This window comes from Gymnoscopelus microlampas (assembly GCF_963454915.1).
Source record: "Gymnoscopelus microlampas genome assembly, chromosome: 9".
NCBI lineage: Eukaryota > Metazoa > Chordata > Actinopteri > Myctophiformes > Myctophidae > Gymnoscopelus > Gymnoscopelus microlampas.
This window is the reverse complement of record NC_139946.1, coordinates 26,496,566-26,518,127: the sequence shown is the minus strand read 5'-3', so window position 1 is coordinate 26,518,127 and position 21,562 is coordinate 26,496,566. Positions and strand designations below refer to the sequence as shown.

General features: G+C 39.5%; 1 protein-coding gene across 1 annotated transcript; it reads right to left on the bottom strand.

The window, feature by feature from the left end:
• Positions 1-325: 325 nt before the first annotated feature.
• Positions 326-21,515, bottom strand: LOC311051485 (laminin subunit alpha-3-like; the record flags this gene model as incomplete). The annotated part of the gene is made up of 25 exons (XM_084066064.1): positions 326-461; positions 612-742; positions 982-1,122; positions 2,224-2,341; positions 2,431-2,576; positions 2,769-2,873; positions 3,251-3,401; positions 3,894-4,021; positions 4,528-4,690; positions 5,277-5,428; positions 5,865-6,071; positions 6,164-6,318; positions 6,409-6,579; positions 7,484-7,600; positions 8,141-8,228; positions 9,059-9,221; positions 9,465-9,619; positions 10,397-10,513; positions 10,843-11,039; positions 11,702-11,872; positions 12,788-12,899; positions 13,682-13,792; positions 16,857-17,008; positions 19,693-19,805; positions 21,346-21,515. The coding sequence occupies 25 exons, from the start codon at positions 21,513-21,515 to the stop codon at positions 326-328; spliced, it is 3,570 nt and encodes a 1,189-aa protein (XP_083922190.1).
• Positions 21,516-21,562: the final 47 nt, after the last annotated feature.

The following is a 21,562-nucleotide window of genomic DNA, read 5'->3' as shown; positions in this document are numbered from 1 at the left end:
CAAGTCAGCAGGCATAAAACTCATGGGATTCCTGTGTTAGATTCAACACTTCTATTACGCAACAAATGTATTCATGTATTCATGAAAAAAAGAAACTATTTTTAGACCATCAGCTATTTTCGGACAAAACACACCATCAAGCCTGATTTATAATTTGTCGTACAACCGTGTCACGTGCCAGGAATAGCTCGTTTACAAGCTTCACAGTGTGTCGTGAATTGTGAACATGGAACTCTTCTACAAAGTTGCATGACAGACTCAAGAGCTTAAATTAGGCATTACAGTACTGTACATCTATACCATTCAGAAACAAGGAAAAGTAACTTTAACCAAACCTTGTGTAAAGGTTAGCCATGCAGCCCTTGAAGGTCTCTCCTGCCAAAGTTAGCTCATGTGTTCTGGGCTTGACTTTGTGCGGTTGCTGCTGACCCATATCTACATTATCCACTCTCAACTCCAGCCTGAGAAAATCACAGCGACATTTGGTCAAGTACAGAGTGTATTGTGTGTCAAAGAGCAGTGGGATTCACTCATTATATAGCAGCAATGGGTTTTGTTTTGTTTAAAAAGGTACAAATGTTGACAACATTGGGAGGAGACATTTCACTTACCCTGTGTCATATTTCCCTGCAGACAAGAAGTGCCACCTTCCATCATTGTACATTTTGCGTGATTTCAAGGCCTGGCTATCATAATTAAATACTACGTAGCCATCTGTCAATGACAGCTGAAAGTCAGAATCCTAGGAAAGGATAAAAACAACAAAAGTAATGATATTGAATGAAATTATGTCATATCCCACTACAGATTATAGTTCAGTGGCTCTAAAAGTCGGTCAGGGTTTCATGGGGGAGGGGTGTTCCATATGGACCCTCCTTACATTAACTGTTTGTAACTGTCACTGTAACTCTGACAGTGTACAAAATGGAACCAAATGGACTCCTTATTAAGGGTCCTGAGGATGGATGTGGCAGCTTTCACCTGATACGTGGTCCTGAGAAGAGCACCATGTTTCTCTGTGCTCCTGAACCCCAGGGAGACCATGGCTGGACGCTGGCTTGAGAGACCCGTGGAATTCAGAGAGAGGGAGCCACCAGATTTAAAGGCCGATTCATGAACACCCTGCAATATACAATCAACACTCAACACACTGGATATCCAATATTTACACAACAGTGAAATCCAAACACATACAAGCATCACTAGTGTGAGCATTTAGAATTGGTCTGAATATTATTAACCACATGCAACCTAGTGTCTCTATTCTGGGCATATCTTAAAGGACGACTTCACCGATTTTCAACCTATCTTCATATAATTGGTCCTCACTAATACTCATGATAAAATGGTACCATTTTTTTCTACTCTGTCTGTGTCTCAGAGGAGGGCTGTGGACAGTTCAGAAACCCGTCTACCAGTGACATAATCAATGGGGAATCCAAGCTAATAGAAACTACAGGCTTTCTATTCCTGGAAAGTTGCAATGCAATAAAAGAAGCCATTGCTCTTGTGTTAATAAAAATCTAAATAAAAAATGTGAAATCTTGTTGGAAAAAAAAATCATGCCAAACGATGATGTCACTGGTAGACGGGTTTCTGGACTGTCCACAGCCCTCCTATGAGACACAGACCAGGTTCTATGACATTCATTTTCACTTTTTTTATTTTTTATGTTTTTTGGGGTTTTTTTAAGACCTCAATTACACCCAAAAAATCTGAACTTTGAACATTCAGTGGATTTTCTGTGGTCTGGGGTTTTCTGAATAATTAGGCTGAAAAGTAATCTGAGCTTGGCCCTTCGACAGTGAGGTCACTGTCGATTAATCCCGCCCACTCTCCTCCTCGCCCCTCCCCTCCCCTATCCTTTCCTTTGGGGGGGCGGAGCAGAGGCGATGATTGACAGGCAAAATCCCTCACCAGCGACACCCGCAGGCAAAGATTTATTTTTTCATTGCAGTTGAAAAGGCTTTAGAAATGTGAGAGAAAAACACCTGCCATGGATCAATGGAGTGGAATTTTTTGTTAAAACTTTCTATACACGTTTGAAGGACCATGACAAAGACTTTTAATGTGGTAAAACTGAACGTCATGAAACCTTTAATAGGCGAACATAGAAAGATCTACAAGCAGATCTACAATCTTGTAGCAAATGTTATAAAATGGTCTAAAATGCACACATGACTATAATCATGAACCATGGTACATTTCCTAGAGTTAGTTTACCAGCAGTGCAACTGGACATCCAACGCTGACTCCAATGGTCCTGTTATACTCCACATAGAGGCCGTCTACCCTCCACCGATCAACACATCCCCTCAGTGCCGGAGCAGTGATGTTATCCCTACAAGAATCACACAGATAAATACATATCTAGATCAAATAGGAAAGCCCCCGTGTAAATCTTTGATTACTGAGTTCATGTTGAATTACCTCTCCCTGAGCTGTGTTGGTAGGCCACCGACATAGTAATTTTTGTAGCGCGATGCAACGTAGTTTGTGGATATGTTTTCTTCACGTCCATATTCTCCATAATATATAGTAAACCTTTTATCCATCTCGATTATAAAAGTACTGCCCTGGGAAAGGAGATTCGGTAAATATCCAGTAAAGTTTGAAATTAATTTCTAACACCATAAGGATCATTTACGGTTAGAAGGTATAAAACTTGTAGTGAGTGAAAAATACGTAAATGTAAATAGTTTTCACTTGAAAATATGTGGGTTGATTCAACATGAAAAAAAATGTTTCAAACTGTTCTATGATCTTACATAAAGTGACACATTTCCACTGCTCTGAGCCTTGAGTGCTCGGCCTGCTTGTCTTCCTTGCAGAACGAGGTGGCCTTTCTCCACTAGGACGCAGAAGTATGAATCCTGAATGAAAGATGGAAACATAAATAAGTAGATAATAGATATTAATGGTGAAACTTGATACACCTGACCATAAAAGTACTGATCAATTAATGTTGACCAAAATAGGCCACAACGGTCGGTCACCATTTTGGTAAAATCTATATATTGTCGTAAATTAATAGCCTTTGAATATTGCTTTGTTGAGAGTTTGGTCATACCCATTTAAAACATCATACATGGTTTAAGGATTTCTAATGTATAAACAGAAGTCTTTATAGTTTTGTTTTATATACTTATTATTATTATATTTTTATGTTTCAAACTCATCTTTTTATATGTATATATTGCTAAAGTTTAGAAAAATAGAAATAGCAACTGTTAAAGGAGAATCATCATACATCATTTCCTATGTAGAATAACAAGGCATTTGACTCCCGGCTCTTTATGGTGAACTTGAACAGTCTTCTCTTTATCTTGTCTGGGTTACTTGTGAGCGCCATGCGGTAACCAGTCCCTTCATAGTAATCGGATACCTCTGACTGGGTTAGCCTGTGCAAAAAGGATGGAAATGTCAGCAGTGGTAGAAGAAGTAAAAGTAGCCCTTACTCAGTCCTATATAAAAATGTTACCTGAGTAAAAGTGCAGTATTGGCATCCAAATATACTGAGTATCAAAAGTAAAAGTACTCCTTGTGCAGAATGTCCCTGTTTCACATTGGTTAAATGGTTAATGTATGTTTTGTATTAACAATGTAAAGCAACAAAGAAACTAGTTACTAAAGTTTTCAAATGATTGTAGTGGAGTAAAAAGTACAATATTTGCCTCTGAGAAATGTAGTGCAGCAGAACTATACTGGAATACTGTAAAAATAGAAACACTTCAGTAAAATAAAAGTGTACTTACATGTAGTTACTGTCCATCACTGAATGCCAGTCATTCAACTCAACATAAAAGTGTGTCACAATATGTACAGTACAGTATGTGTCGCATTCCACCACAATTAGCATTATACACTCAATACCATTTTCAGAGTTAACTTACTTGACGTAAGGCTGGTCATCAGTGAGGTTGACCACAGTCTTATAGTTGAACAGGCAAAGGCGATGATCATTCACAGAGGACAGTTTCATGGCTCCACGGTACTTGGGGTAACGCAGCTCCACCGGAGGCTGGAGACAAGACACAGCAAAATATGTAAGATGGGTTAAAACCATCTTCCTTGGGCATGTCATTATGTTATTTTCCAAAACCAGGGTTTCCAAACCCCCTACGTTTTCAAAAAGATAAAAAAAATAGCAGATCAAGCAGATCGTTGTGAGCTTATAAAGGTAGGCCTGTTTTCACTATTTATCGTACAATGATTAAACTGTGGTTAATCAACTTAAAGGCATAGTTCCCTCCAAAAATGACTTTTTTTCTATCGATTAGTCACCCCATGGAGACTTGAATTCATGGATATTTTTTTTATTTTTGCCGCATTCCTAAGCCAATAATTTGCACAAAGAGTCTCCTACCGGAACCGCTGCCTACCGGTCCGCTGGTCATCAAATTAAATAAGAGACAAAGTACATCTTCATTTTAGCTCATATAGAAAGCACGGTGGCAGAGTGCAGAGACATGACAGGCATGGTCAAAAAGCAGTTGAAACATTGTAATAGTGATGATGAAAGATTACAGTGAAGTCGTCCGGATGACCACCCACGTAGAAGACCACATTGTCCGGGTTCAGATCCAGAACAGCGATGGCCGTGTTTGGGAGGTTCTTCTTGAGAGGTAGATGGATGGGTTTTGGTGATGTGAAGTTCTGAGTCATATTAACTTCTGCGTCTTGGTAAACCCTAAGGGAAATGTTGCCACACAAAAGGGATTACGTTCTACATAAAGGAGCACCCATTTTCAACATTATCTTCTCCTCACAATTGTTGATTATAAGATGGGACCATTTCTGTCTACTATGTGTCGTAGAGGTGGGATATAGACAGTTCAGAAACCTTACTCTAATGATATCATCAGTTTCCTCCAATGACATCATCGGTGGTAATTTCAAACAAGATTTCACACAAAAAAATATATAGAATTTGATGCCAGTACAATGTCTTCTACAGTATTTCAGCATGCTTTCCAGGAATAGAAAGGCTGTAGTTTCTATTAACTTGGAATCCCCATCAATGATGTCATTGGTAAGCAGGTTTCTGAACTGTCCACAGCCCACCTCTGAGACACAGAGTGAGTTGACACAAATGGTGCCATCTTACATTGAACATTAGTTCATTTCTTACATTGAACATTAGTTCATTATAAGATTAGCTAAGGTTAGATAAGGTTGAAAATGGATGAAGTGCTCCTTTAAAGACTCACTTAATCAAAGGCACCGATAGATGTGTGCGCACTCAGCCCAAATTGACCATGAATGACACAGCTCACCTCCTAAAGACAACTCTGTCAAAATCTGTTGAGTTCACACTGTTGGTCGTGATGATTTTGCTGGCTTCCACCTTATGGACAATTCCTCCCAGTTTGTAGACACACACCAGTATGTTGTTTCTGATGGCCATTCCAATGTAGTCTCCAGCAGACTGAAAGACAAGGACAGAAACAAGCCACACCCAATGATCAGATCATTAATCCTTCAGTCTACCATGGGTTCTCGACATGGGGTCGGAGGGCCCCCGGGGGTCCTTGAGGGGTTTCCAGGGGGACCACATTGAAATGATTGATAGGTACGAGACGATAGATACAAATGCGAGTATACAAATGGAACCAAATGGACCTGTTGGCCCATTTGTATTGTATACTCTGCAGAGAATAGTTATAGGGATTTTACAGTGTAAACCTACTCCATCAGCTGTGAGTGTAGCCTGTGCTCAATATTGGCCAAATTACATTTCTATGGAAATAAAAAAAGTTGAGAATCACTGATCTAAACAACTTGTCCTGTATTTCTACTCATGGAGTCTTTCTTTATCTTGTTATCTTTAAGATAAGAGACAGACTCTGATGACAGCCACTCACATCCTTGTTGCCCAGGTAGAAAACAAAGGCGTTAGAATCGTGGCGCCTGTCTTGCCTTCGCCGCCGCCTGCCCTCAGCCTTGGAAGGCTCTTTCGGGTGGCGATTGAGAAGTAAGTCGACAGCTGTGAACGCCTTCACGTCCTCGATGTTGCTCGGAGGACGAAGTTCAACATGGCCCTTTCCATTGAATGTGGTGGCAAGCGAAAGCTGAGGGAGGGCAGTACAGTGGTCAGTCAAAATGCGTATGAATATGAAATATCAAAGTCAGGTGGCTAAACAAGTTAGAGATGATATATCACCCTGTTGACAAAGGTTCTTGTCTCTTGTATGATGTCTTTGATTCTTCTGATGCTTTCTGTCAGATTGGCAGCAGGGGGCGCCTGGTTACTAAGATCCTGAGTCTGTGCAAACGTCTTGTTCAAGGTAGGGAGTGTTTCACTCAACAAGCTCTTCACTATTCAAAAAGTCAAGACAAAATATAAAACTATGACACGTACGTGAGATAATTAAAACAGGCTTTATATTTCCAGACTTGAATACTCACATGCATGATCTGCATCACTCAGAATGCCATCTACATTTGGACTGGCATCAGGAAGACTTATTTTACCAACTTCTTGAGTGATTGTCCTCAGTCTGACTGTCACTGAATTGATAGTGGCATTAGAAGCAGAGACAGCTGCCTTGGCAGCGTCTAGTAGGCTCCCAGTATCATCTGCGATCAAAAGATATGATATATTATGGACATGAGCTAGAGCTAGCCCAGGGATGGGAAACCACTTAATTGGGCAAGTCACCCAGAACACTGTTTAATTTCCATTTTAATTCACAGCAGACATAAACACAGCTAAATAAATAACATTAGTTCTGACTTGGTAATTGTTCCATTGAAGTGTTTCTGAGTGTTAACCCGTGTTAACTGTTCATGCCTTTTAGGGCCTCTTGTGTTTGGCAGTGGTGGAAGAAGTATTCACATTTTGGACAAAGGTAGGGCAAGTGATATTAGTGTTTTGTTAAAATAAGAAAACAATATAATTTGCCCTACCTTTAAGCAAAAGTAGCAATAGCACAGTGTAAAAAATACTCTGTTACGTGAAAAAGTCCTGCATTCAAAATATTTTTATTATTATGATATTGGACTATTTATTGATAATTAATCACTTAAGCACATCTTATAATTAGGCTATTCAAAAGATATTACATACTGCAAAGTAACTAGTAAGCAAATCTGAAAAATACATGTAGTATAGTAAAAAGTATTGCCCCTGAGATGTAGTGGAGTAAGTATAAAGTATTGAAAAATGGACATACTCAAGTAAAGCTAAAGTACCTAAAATTGTACTTATGTACAGTACTTGAGTAAATCTAGTTAGTTACTTTCCACCACTGCGTTTAGGTTGCTATTTTACTGTTAACACCCAAATGAAACACACCCTGACTTTCAGATGTGCTTATTCTGTGATGTGTTATCCTCGAACTGCGGTGACCATGTGGTGATGGCTTTTCAAATAAATCAAATTTTAAAAAAAATGTCTTCTACCACAAGTCAAAACGGCAGCTGTAAAAAGGTCCAAAACGGTGTAATTTCAAATACTGTGATGCTAATCTAATTCACTAACCTCTTTTGATCTTATTCAGATCATCACTGACATGTTGGATGTCGTTTCTCAGCAGTCGTCCTTTCTCCTTTCTCTGATCAATGTTGTTTGTGTGGGAGGTAACTTGATCTGATATCACTATGTATAGTGTAAAATAAAAAGTGAAATCAATGTAAATCTTCACCTTTTCGTGACTTCAGATAACATGAAAGATATTCTGAATGTCAATAGACCAGTGGTTCTCAAACTTTTCAATTTCAAGTGTACAAATAGGCACTCATTCAAGTGTACAAATGTACACTTTGTACAGTCTCACTGTTACAGACCTGTAAGGGTCCATTTGGAACCCCTTCAAGGAACCCTGAGAACCACTGCATTGACCTGCTTTATGCAGGGTTCAATTTGTTTAAAAAAAAAAAAAGAATAGGGAACATTTTCTGAACCACTATACACTTATCATGCAACAATTAGCAAAAATCACCAAGCTCACAAAGGAAATGTGTGTATTTAATTCATTCAGACCAGAAGCAGGGATAAAACATCCCCTCTGGCCATAAAAATGAATGAGCAGAGGGGCGGATACCAAAAGCAGAGACTTAAATGCCCCCTACCCCCATAGAGTTATAGCAAATGGAACCCTGACTTTATGTGATTAAGTTAATTTACTTTGAAGGTTACCCGGTGTGTTCTGGACTTCGGTGAGCATGCGGTGTGCATCGTCTTTCAGTTCCTTGGCCCGCTTGACCACACCTCCCTGCACAGTATCCTGATGCATGGCAACGACACAGACATAAAACAAATGACATTATTCTGCTGTAGCGCAATGGTCCCCAAATGATGTTGTGGGGTCCCCAGATGATTATCTTAAAGTGCAACATTGTTTTCTCACTCAACAGTAAACAAACCAACATACAGTAAGTGTATACAGGGTATCTGCACATTTCTAAACTGACAATTTAAGGACTTTTAAGACCTTTTTAATACGTCTCAAATAAAAGTAAGTTTTAAGGGTGGGGGGTCCCCAGTTCAAATATGATTAATTTGGGGCGTCACGGCCTGAAAAGTTTGCTCTAGTGCACGGGTTATATGCTGCTGTAGTGCACAGGTTATATGCTGCTGTAGTGCCCGGTTTATATGCTGCTGTAGTGCACTGGTTCCCAAAAACTTTTCAGCTCCAGACCCAAAAGAGAATCTGATGTCTCCCCGGTAGGATGCAAACTGTGCAGTCACATCGAACTTTGATTTTGCCTTTGTGGCGGATTCTGCCAATGCTTTACAATGGGAACGGAGCGGTTTGTTGCCATTTGTGGATTTCCGAAAATAACCCGCTCCATTCCCATTGGAAAGCACTGGCAGAATCCGCTGCATAGGCGTGACTGTACTCTATTTTTGCTAGTTGAGATTGTTGTATTTATGAGAACATTATTTAACTTGTTTTTTTATGTTTGAAACAATTCTTTTTTTTTTTACAAAATCACAACCTGAAAAAGGTCATCGACCCAAAAACATAACACTGCTCTAGTGCATACTAGTTAACAACCAACAGAGAGGATTAGTCCGTTTTGGTGATTGATGGAAAGGCGGATCTCACGTCACCTGAGGGAATGCAATCACCTTAAAAGCCTCCTCAGCAGCCACTCTGGATTGATTTGCTGCCATGCCCGCCTCCTCTATGGCACTTATAATGCTGCTGTGAGCTCCCTTGCTCACTACAGCATTAAGCAGGTCAGAGGAACTGTTGGTCACTTTCTGGAGTCCTCTGTAGATAACAGACAAGAAAATCAAGTGAACACAAAAAAGGGCTGAAATGTTTGTATTTAATTTCAAGGACCCCCATTTTGATATAGTCTTATAAAAAAATAAGTAGTGACAATAGCCGATCTACAAGCTCACAACACATCGCATCGTGTTGTGAGCTTGACGTTTTGAGTATTTTTAAAACATTTTAACAACATAAATCTTGTATGGGAGAAAAAGTTTGAGAACCACACTCTATACGCACAGTTGGAGTTCTCTTGCTAGTCTGTCCAATTCCTCTGCATGGTCTTCTGCCTTGATGACCAGGTCCACTTTTTCCAGAATTTGGAAGATTCTGTTCAACTTCTTAGTGAGGTTCATCTCAGCACCGTCCTGCTGAGCTGCAAGATGCTCCGCTTCCTGCCATATATATATAAACACAGTTTAATTGTTTTCAAGCCAGAAGCCATTCTCAAAATGTTTGCTTGATCGCTTAAACCAGTGGTTCTCAACCTTTTCAGATTGTGACCCCCGAAAATAATCATAATGTAAACTGGCGACCCCCCACCCTGACAAGCACTTGGAATGTATAGGAGTTGAGGCATTACATTTAGTTTGACTCGGTTCCACAGATAAATATTGTGAAAATAGCAGATCTACAAGCTCACAACACTTCACATTGCCAAGCGTTGTGAGTTTGTAGATCGGCTATTTTCTATTTTTTTTGCCTCTTTCTATAAATTAATTGATATTTTTTTGTTTTTTTTAAAGATGTGTTTTGGAGCTTTTTAGCCTTTATTTATAGTTGCGAGAGTTTTTATATTATAGTTTGTTGATTACTTTTGATGCAGTAATGGTCTTTTTTTATTATATATATATATATATATATATATATATATATATATATATATATATATATATATATATATATAAATAAAAATTTACATTTCACTGTATTCTGACCCCCCTAGGGATCCCCCTGGGGATCCCGACCCACAGGTTGAGAAGGAACCAATGGCTTAAAGCATTGTTTTCCCAATCGTTTTACCTTGAGGCTCAAAAGATACTTTTTGTGTCTTTGGTGTCTTAAGTCCTTAATAGCAAAAATAGCTGATCTACAAGCTCAAAACTCGTTGCTGTGAGCTTGTTGATCCGCTATTTTGCTATTTCTTTTTATTAGAAGGAGGAGTACTTTACCTTTTTGCTTTCTTTAAGCATTCCATAGAGCTCTGTAGCGTTCCTTAACTTATCTTTGGTCAATCCAACCATTGGAGGGATCTTTTCTCGTTCCTTCCTCAGCTGAGCCCGGCGTTTCTGTCAGATGACAGAGCAAAGAATGTGTCACTATATTGTTTTGTGCATCACAAGATTATTGCACTGCCCTATTAGAGACAGTTGTGTTGTGTCACCGTTTAGTCAATTTTAGGGCAGCAACTATCGATTATCTTCTTGCAGATTAAAACATTTGAATGGATTTTTTGAATAATTTACTTAATTGATTAGTCTGATTAGTGATTAACCACTTAATCACTATTTTGAAGAAAGAAAAAACACAATCAATTATTTTGCATTAAATTCAATACTTTTTCACAATAGATTAAATCAATTAGTTCGATTAACTGTTGCAACCCCAGTCCATTTACCAGCAGGTCATGTAGGATAGTGTCGCTGTTCAAGTTGAGCCCCAGGCTCCTGTCCACTGTGAGCTGTGCATTTGACAGCATGTCTGCCAGGTCCCTCAGAGAAGAACCAGCAGACATCAGAGAGGCTGCGGTCCCATTGGCTGAAGACTGGTTCATGTCCGCAAGAGCTGTCATGTTGTTCCTGATTTGTTGCAATACTGAAGTGAATAAGATAACATAACATAAGATATAAGACCTTTAATGACAGTTATGGACTGTAACGACAGTAACACAGTACTCAAGTACTATACTTAAAGGAGTAGTTCACCCGAAAAATTGCTTATTTTCTATCAATTACACACCCCATGAAGCCTTGAATTCGTGGCGTTTGTTTTGTTTTTGTCGCATTCCTGAGCCGATAATTTGATGACCGGGTCATCGGTTAGAAGCACTCACAGTCTCCTACTCTATGAGTCTCCTACTGGAGACTCCGCCAGTCATCAAATAATTGGCTTAGTAATGCGACAAAAACTTCATGTGGTGTGTAATTGAATAAGTAATTTTAAGGGGAACTACTCCTTTAAGTCTTTAAGTAAATGTTTTGAGATAGCTCAGACGTCGTTGCATTCAACTGTCTCCATCGCGAGATGGAGGCAGCAGACATAAACCTTCGGATTCTCCTCTGGGGGTCCCCCCTGCCACAAAACCTTTTCAGATGGGGTTCTGCGGCCAATTACATATCAATTTGGGGGGTCCTTGACATGAAAATATTTGAGATGCACTGAGCAAGACTGTTTCCATTATTCTGCCATCATACATAATATATCACCCAGAGAGTGAATGCCAGTGAGCCAGACCATTAAAAAGCCATATCTCTTACGTTTGCGTGCCATCTCTCGCTCGTTGGCAGCGGTTCCTGTGTGAGTGGTGCAGTCATTGGCTCTCATTTCCTCCAGCATTTTCTGAACCTCAGTCAGCATTCTGGATGCATCCTTCGCATCAACAGCACTGGAATCCCCAGGTTTCAACTCACTCAGTTGTTTCAGGAGAGCTGTAAACACAGAAATAATGGTTCTTAAATGGTTCTGTGGTTCCAGAACCATCACCTACAAATAGAAGTATTTTATTTTGTGAATGGTTCTTCATGTTCCTCATATGGTTCAACCTTTTTTTGTGTGTCAAAGAACCAATTGTTGAGGCACCTTTAACCACTTAAAGCGATCTTAGTATAGGTGAACATTCACCGAAAATAACAGATCTACAGCATCTATCTATTAGCAATTTTCTACGAACTCATTTAAGTGTAGAAGGGAAAAAAAGGAGAGGACCTATAGATCCCTGGGACATCGGTCGATGAAGCATATTATAATGTAGGGTTTAAGTGGTTGAGGGTTCTATAAAGAGCTGATTATAAGAACATAAATGATTCCTTAAAGAACCTTGGTCTGAAAGGTTCTTTCTGGAACCAAGAAGGGTTCTCCTATATGGTATTACTCTGTGTGTAATGGAATAAACATAATTACAGTGGTGACAATATCTTTGCCACAAAGGCAAAAAAAAGTGATTTCTTTCCTCTGTCACATGAAGGTCGTATAACAAAATGATCTGACTTCATTAGTCTAAAATATTCCACAATGGCTTAAGCCAGTTAACAGTAAAATGCGGTCCTGAGGTCACTCATCACACTGACTGATAATCACTGTGTAATTGACAATGTGGAGACACTGCTGTTTTCTAGATTTCAATGTGTTACTGTACATACATACTGTACATACATACATACATACATACATACATACATACATACATACATACATACATACATACATACATACATACATACATACATACATACATACATACATACATACATACATACATACATACATACTGCACTTTGTATTAGAATGGAGATTGTGCTGTACATACTTTGTATTAGATTGGAGAGAGATTGTGCTGTACATACTTTGTATTGGAATGGAGAGAGATTGAACTTCAGAGACAAGATCGCCTGCTTTCACCTTTGTCCTGTTCACTTTCTTCACCAGCTTATCAGATCCTGGTACAGTTTTCTGAATCTGTGAAGGAGATGATACCAATATTACCAAATAAAAACAATATATCAAGTATTGTGTTATCAGGTGAACTGTGGCATATGACCTCTCTCTAAAGTCCATACTGAAAAGAAAGCCTTTGTATCGGGTGTCGGGTGGAAACCAGTGTCCAAGACCGTTTTCAGGAAAAGGAAAAAATAACCTGTGTTCCAATGGATCCAATGTAGTTATTATTCAGTCACAAGTGCTTGTTAATAGGAATACTTTTCATTGGTTACATATGTATAAAACCCACAGATAGACTTAACCACTTTCAACCTGGTGTTTCTATTTTGGGCATTGAATTTCAGGCCAAAACTTCTGAGCGAACATAACCGATCTACAAGCCCACAGCACGTTTTGTGAGCTTGTAGATTTCCGAAAGACACTGTCATCTGATAAAGTATAAACAAACATAAACGGATGAAATATGGAGATACAAGGTTTCTACACGACACCAGCGATATCATAAAATAGATTATCTCAACAAAAAAAATTGATTCAGTCCTGAGAGTTCCTACTGTACATCCTGGACAGCATATTGGACAGGGAGGCCATCTAGAGGCTGAAAAGTGGTGAGTTCCCAGTGGTGGAAGAAGTAAAATCCCTGTATTCAAAATTTGAAGTATTGGCTACCTTCAAAAGATTTTGACTGTATCTGTATCCTTTCTTTTCAGATGGGGTCCGTAGCCAAATACATACAATTTGCGGGTTCTTGACATTAAAATAAACATTTTGAGAACCACTGTTGTATTTTGTAAGGCTACCTTGTCTGTGAGCTGAGTCAGGTCGTCGCTGACCAGGTCCACGTCTGCTTCCAGCTGTTCAGATGTTGGCAGCAGAGCGTTCACAGCACCAATGTACTTCCCAACCACAACCTGCAACATGCAAGAACACACAGCATCAAACAGAGATCTAGGGCCCTATCTTGCGACTTGCGTGGCCTAAACTTATTAGCCATATTTTATTATTTTGAAAAACATTTAAAAGTAGTTCAACTAGCCGATCTGCATTGACATGCTGTGAGCTTGTAGATCGTCTATTTGAACTATTTATGTTTTTCAAAATAGTAAAAAATGGCAAAAAGGTTTAGGGATAAGGGGTAAGGCTATTTCGCCAGTGCCTTACCCATTATCCCTAAACTTCTTTGCCATTTTTTACTATTTTGAAAAACATTTTCAAGTAGTTCAAATAGCCAATCTACATCGACACATTGTGAGCTTGTAGATTTGCTATTTCAACTATTTGAAAATGTTTTTCAAAATAGTAAAAAATGGCAAAGAAGTTTAGGGATAATGGGTAAGACGGCGCCCAGAATAGGGCCGTCTGTTATTATCCAACCTAAGGGGGTGTAAGTGATATGTCTTTCTTTATTGTACAATATTAATCATTGCTATAGAGTGTTTTTTTCAGTAGCTGGCTCTCCAGCTCTTTAGTAAACAGAAAATAAAGTTTTACATCGGAATATCAATTGTATCCAATCAGGAGACAATTTAAAATGTACAATTTATTACATAGGTAAAACCTCATCAGTCTAAACATTATAATATCAAAAAATAAATAATATGTATGTAGTCCTGGCTAAAACTCATTCCATAATTCATTTAGACTACTGGCTCAAATTGATGCAATAAATAAATAGATTTATACATTTAAAACATTATTCTAAAAAGACTGAATTCATTAAATCTGGTTAAAATATGGTAAATATATGGAAGGATGCCATGTATTAAAAAACAAGAAACAAATGTATAGTCCTTTGAGTTAAAACCGTATAATCAGTGCAGAAGGGCATAGTTTGTTTGAAATGTGCATAGTCCAGCACATGAGTGTAGTCGGCTCACACTAATCTTATGTTTCTTTTGTTTTGGGTGGGTTCTGAAAGCCTGCTAGGGAACAGGTGTTCCTAATCAGATAATCAGTCATTCTAGCATAGACAGACAGAGTGAGAAGTCACATCTTTAAATCAGTGTATCCTGTGTGGAGAAATAAGAGTTTGTAACCTTGGTTAACGACCAGTTATCCTGTGGTGTGAACTTTATTGATCTGCAAGAGGTAAATAGATGCCTGTGTATGGTTTCTGTGCTGTATAACTGTTGGATTGTAACAGTTCATGTGTATGCTAATCGCGATTAGCAATTAGCACCTTCACAACATCAAATAGCTTTCTATTGTGTTGTTAATGCATTAGCTTGGCATTCTAAGTGATTGGTTAAGCTACCACTATCTCTTCATGAAGTAGTTAGTATATTAACTTGTTGATTAGCTGATGTATTTGCTTCAGGAATCAGGATACTGGCAAATGTGAGCATCACGAGAGTTCCATTGGAACAGTTTGCCCTGCTGTGCTGGAGAGTGACTGTCCCTACTGTTTCTTCTTCTGGAGTGTTTCCTGCTGTTCTCTTTGCTGCATTCCTCCCATCAGGCATCACGCAGCTATCCCTCACCATTCCTCTTCTAACATATCCCTGGACTTGTGAGTACTGTACCGTGCACATGCATCTTTTTTCTGCTTGTGTGAACAAGTGAAGCGGCCACTACAGTTTGTAGGCCTCACCCAAGCCACGACTCAGGCCTGCAACGAGTGTTCAGTTAGGGTCACTAAAGGACTTTGAGTTGCAGTCGTGTGTGTGTGTGTGTGTGTGTGTGTGTGTGTGTGTGTGTGTGTGTGTGTGTGTGTGTGTGTGTGTGTGTGTGTGTGTGCGCGCGCGCGTGTGTGTGTGTGTGTGTGCGCAAGCTCGCGGGTGTGTGTGTGTGTGTGTGTGTGTGTGTGTGTGAGTGTGGCCCATTTTTGTGTGTGACCTGTTGTTCATATTTTGTGTTTATTCACATTCTGAATCATTTTGATTTTATTCTTTATTTTATACTGAATTGACACTTGTTTTTTTGTGCTAAATAAATATCCCTACCTACGTTTGGTAGTTAAAGTTAAAGTAACCCTGTTGTGTCATAGCTCACAGAGAATTCATGTATGGTAATAATATAATTCATGTTGGGTCCACAGGTAGTCGCGCCATTTCATTAAAACGAACCCAGGCCCCACCCAGAGTACTACTAGTCTACTACGCATGGGATGGGACGGGTCTTACACGTACATTGAAACTATTCAAACTATACTACTATAGTATACCAGGTCAACAAATGAACCTGGCATCTGTCTAAATAACATGCTAACTAAATGACATATTAACCTTTGCATAAGACTGCATGGTCATCAAGGCTAGGGCAAGTCCTACAACAAGGACTAAGAGCTACATCGACGACTGGTGTAGTGGTCCGAGCGCCTGGGCTTTCGGTGTGGCCTGGCAGCGCATCGCGGGTTCGAGTCCCGTTCCCGACGAACTTTGCTGCATGTCTCTCCCCATCTCTCTCCTCCTGTTCCCTGTCTGTTATACTGTTCAACTATAAATAGAGGCCAAAAAAAGCCCCCTAAAATATCTTTTTAAAAAAAAGAAGAGGTGAGTCAGAGGTGAGTCATCGACTACGGCAGAAAATTGAGAGCTAGTCTGCAGTTCTAACTGCAATGGGGAGTTTTTTCCACAGTTTGGGAGGCAGAAGGGATAAGAGTCTGTGACGTGTGGAGTGTGTGGAAACCGAAACAGGCTAAGCTAAATTGTTAGTGTTTAAAATAAAGGAGCAGACAAAATTGGAACTGGAACACAAAAATGTAACACTACTTGCGTTCGGAAATTACGCACCGGAGCACACTCGCCTATTAGTTTGTATTGGCCAGTGCGCTCAGTGCTGTATTTTCGAACGCACCAAAATTAAAACTGACAATTGATCACTGTGAGGTTCTCTCTCCTAATTAGATAAAATTGGTATCCTGACTTACTTCCTCTTTACTAAAGAGAGAGGAAAATAGAGCTAAAGACCACTATTGATGTATAATTTATATCAAGGTTGGCTGCATTGCACAGGTCCATGGATGAATGGGCTTACCTTGGTTTCAGAGATGTTAGTCTGCAGCCTGTTAAGCATCGTTAGAGAGACAGCGCTTTGGCTGATATTCTGCAGCTGTTTCTTCAGCCAAGCCATTTCATCATCCATGCCCTCTAGGTCATCCAGGAAGGTAAGGCTGCAGTTATCACAATCTATCCATCCACAAAGAGAAATTTAACCCATTCAATCCGGGAAAGCATCGGTTTCATTTTAGATTTTAGCTATCTGTATATGAGTGTGTCGTTTTCAAAAATAGCAGATATGCAAAATTATATGCTATTTATTTTTAATTGTGAAAATTCTTTGAATATACATATATTTTTAAAGCAAACATTCTTTACTCAAATCTTTGCTTCTTATTTTGAGATGGGGTCCCCGGCCAAATACATATAATTTTGGGGGTCCATGGCATGAAAAGGTTTGAGCACAACTGATATAGCATCATGGACTAGAATGCCCAATGATGACAAAAAGAAAGCTTAAAGAGATTGAGAACAGGTCTAAACCAGCTTCAGGGTTTGGTTTTTCAATCTCAGGCAGGGAGGTGACATGATGTGAGTGTAGTGTAGACAAATGCAGAAAGCAGACAAACCATGGAGGCAGTGGTCACCAGAGCCATTGGCACCAGATGTTATGCACTCTATCAAAAACAAAACATGACAGGAATCAGAATAGTTACTATCACTGATCTACATAGAGCGAATGGATAACATAATGATAGAAAGGAAAGGGAGACCTTTGTAGTGGCGGTGGAATTTCAGTTTCAACTTCGCCCAACTGATGGGTCTTGCTCAGAAACATTTCGACACAAAGCCGCGGACCGGGAGGCAAAAAAGAGGCCTCTCAATCCATTCAGTTACGGCCACTCGCTACATCGTCATCTATGATAGGTCTATAACGTTGGCTATAACGTTACTTGACTGCCATATTGGTATGTCTTGACCACAAGGGAAAATACTGTTATTTTGGCTATTTGTCATATGATAAAGTATTGCTTGTTTTTTTTCCTAATAAAATGATTCCCATTATTAAATAGACTTAAATACATGGTTGTGTGACAATATTTATGTACGTAACGTATTTCATAAAACATTAAACAATGACAGCAACATTTGAAGAAAATGTGATCTAATTAAATGCATCACTGTGTGGTATTTAGGATGGTAATCTGTTAATGACAGCAGGTGTTGCCATCTAAGTGATTCATCTGTACAGTAGGTATAGGCCTAAACAACCAACGTTAGATAGCACACTAACAGCTGTATGGTGTTTAGCTAATATAACTTATTATTTGGATCAAATACTTTACAAACGATGCCAAACAGATCAGTACAGTACACAGTAGCTTACCACATAAGTTTACCCAAGTATATAAAAACTAGATAATTATTATACTTTCTATCCTTGTGAGAGAAGTATGCACTTACTGCCTGTCAGAGTATCACAGATGTTAGAGGTCCCATCACTGCAGTGGCAAGGCTGGCAGTTGCCTCCATATGCCTTTGGATTACCATGGTAACCAGAAGCACACCTAACAGACAATGGAGAACGAAAAAAAAACAAATGCTTGCTATGGAACTGAGATAAATCCAGTGATAGGGATATGACACATATGTTTTGACAATAGCTTGACCAAAATTAAAAGGCAGTGGTTCTCAACCTGTGGATCGGGTCCCGACCCATGACAGTGAAGATGACAGTGAAGTGACATTTAAGACCTTTTAATACCTCAAAAACATTTAATAAAAGAAAAAAAGACCATTACTGCATCAAAAGTTATCAAACTATACTATAAAAACTGGTTAAATATTGACCAAATTGTCAAATAATATCTACAAGCTCACAACGACTCGCGTTGCGAGGCGTTGTGAGCTTTTAGATCTGCTATTTTCACAACATTTATCTGTGAAACCGAGTCAAACTAAATTGAATGCCTCAACTCCTACAATTCCAAGTGTTAGGGTGGGGGGTCCCCAGTTCAAATATGATTATTTTGGGGGATCACAGCCTGGAAAGATTGAGAACCACTGTTATAAGGGACAAAATAAAAAAAATATGATCTACTGACCATGGTGAAATGTTACATGCTATTTGTGTTTGGTTGTGAGTGAGTTGCTATAAAATGACAAACACACCTGTCACATGTGGCTCCATGATAACCTTGTTTACACAAGCATTCCACCACACCAGAACCCACATCCAGACAGGCCAACGCAAAACTAGACACAAAACAAGAACCCATAAGCTTCAGCAATAACGTTTTGTCTGTTGGCATTTTATATTACAACACTTCAGAAAAGGAATCATAACTTCACGCAACATACACAGTGAATTCCAAAGTGTTAATTTAATCACTTAAACCCTATGTAGGCCCTATAGTTTACCGGGGTCCCTCAGGGCTATGTACTCGTTGTTGCGATGCAGCGTAAGCTTGTAGATCTGCTATTTAAAAGTCTCTCTTGACTGCTAAATATCCAACACATATATATTAGTTAGTGAACATGGTGAATAACCCATTCAAGTGTATTTTTTTGATTTTAGCTATATATGAACATATGTGCAAATCTTTGAATATATATTTAAAGCAAACATTTTTAACTAACTCTTAACATGAAAAGGTTTGAGAACCACTGATCTTCAATTAAAATGTAATAACAAAAAAAGAGAACCACTGATCTAGTGATCTAGCAACATAGGTTTTTCAGAAAACTGATTTAGAAGACATTTGTAGAATCGGCCTCAGGTCTTAATGGGATAAACCAGACTCATGCTCACTATTCGACAAGTGTAGAATGTGAATCAAATGGATTAGATTGACAGGTGAATATTAACTGACTTGTTCCATGCAGTGGGGCAGAGACAGGGCCGACAGGTCCTCCCAGACGCGCTGCCGTGGTATCCTTCTTTACATCGCTCACATCGATCTCCAGCAGTATTAAACCGACACTTCTGGAAGCCAACCAGACCAGACACACAATGTATATGTTCAGTTTAGCGACATCTACAAGCTCACAACTAGTCGGGTTGCGACGAGTTGTGAGCATACTGTAAGTGAGTAGGCTGTAAGTTCTGCATTGTGGGTTCCCATAACTCAAGGTTATTAGCACCTCCTGAGCAGGGCCCAAATTAGGTTCTGAGAACCTTATCTGAAACCAAACCGTAGCGTAGCCCTACGTGTGTCTGCGTGTGTGTGTGTGTGTGTGTGCGTGCGTGCGTGCGTGCGTGCGTGCGTGCGTGCGTGCGTGCGTGCGTGCGTGTGTGTGACGACCCACCATACAGTTCCCTGTATGTTCATCACATTCCTTGGATAGGCCGTTACAGCTACAAGGCACACACTGACCCCTATGAGGACCGCTCCACTCTCTGTAGAACCCAGCACCACACCTCTGTATGGACACACACACAAGGTTGATCAGACTCAGTGGTGAACAAAGTACTCAACCCCAGTACGTGAGTCAAAAAATAGATACTCCTGGCTGGTCAAATATTATTCCGCTACAAGTGAAAGCTTGTAGAGGAATATGTACTTGAGTTGAAATACTGTAGTACTTGCTTTTGAAAATACTTTTCAGTATTCAAGTACAAATCAATGCACTGCTGCATTGAAAATTTCAAAGATTTTCCAGTTCATAATGTACTTTTACCTTCCTATAGATATAGCGTCAAAAGTACAATATTTGTCTTTGTCTGAATTTCAAGAACATACATTATAGGCCATGGACCCATTTGATACTTTCTTTTTAAATGTATTTGTATCTCTGGGACCCCAATCTACACTATAAAATCCTCAGTGTTAACTCTATAGTGCACAAATGGAACCTAATGGCTCTGGTCCATTTGGTTCCATATGTGCATTCCTTAGGGTTACAAATCCTAGAGTGTATTTGGTGATCCCCGGACCCAACGTTGAGAACTAGTGATCTAAGATTCATCTGCTCAGTGGAGGCCTCTTCCAGCTAAATATATTCAGTGGTCAGAAACATGACTTGTTTTGTTGTCATGAAAGTACACTGTGCTTGAATGCATAAGATACAGTATGTGAATTAGGGTGTGCCATTTGTTAAACCAACAGTCGAATGGAGAGTGGCAGGGAACACTTTGGGGACTCATGCCTGGAAGGCAGTGTGGCCCAGAATAAAATTAACAATTTGTTTCAATTTATGATACTCATTGACAAAATGTAATCCAACCGGGACAGAGTACCCATTCTAAATGTTTTAAATTTGCTATCAAAACTTAAATTTGATAGCATTCCAGTTTGTAATTTGTCTGCTCATTTCTTTGTCATCGCTTGCAATTTCACTTGTTTATCCTGTATCCTGTTTCAGTTCTCTCTCCTGATTGGATGAAATTGTATAATATAGTAATATATAGTGTAATATAGTAAATGACAATAGCCTAAAGGTCTATTTTTACACACTCTCAAAGTTAAAGCCAGCAGAGGTGCAGTAAAGCCTGGGGGGGGGTACATTCTGAAGAGCTGCATTACCTGAGTGATGTCGCCTGCTGTGTGATTGTTGACTGAAGGATCGCAGTAAGTTTTATGGATGTGTGGTTTCTGGTGCCAGGGACCGCTGCCTCTCTCATGGTTCGGTGGGAGATGAAAACCATGCCAAGATCTGGAGGGTTTCTGCAGCGAGCTTTGCCCAGTAACGCCATGGCAAAACAAAGCCCAGTAGAGCAGAAACCACCACTGCACTCCCCAG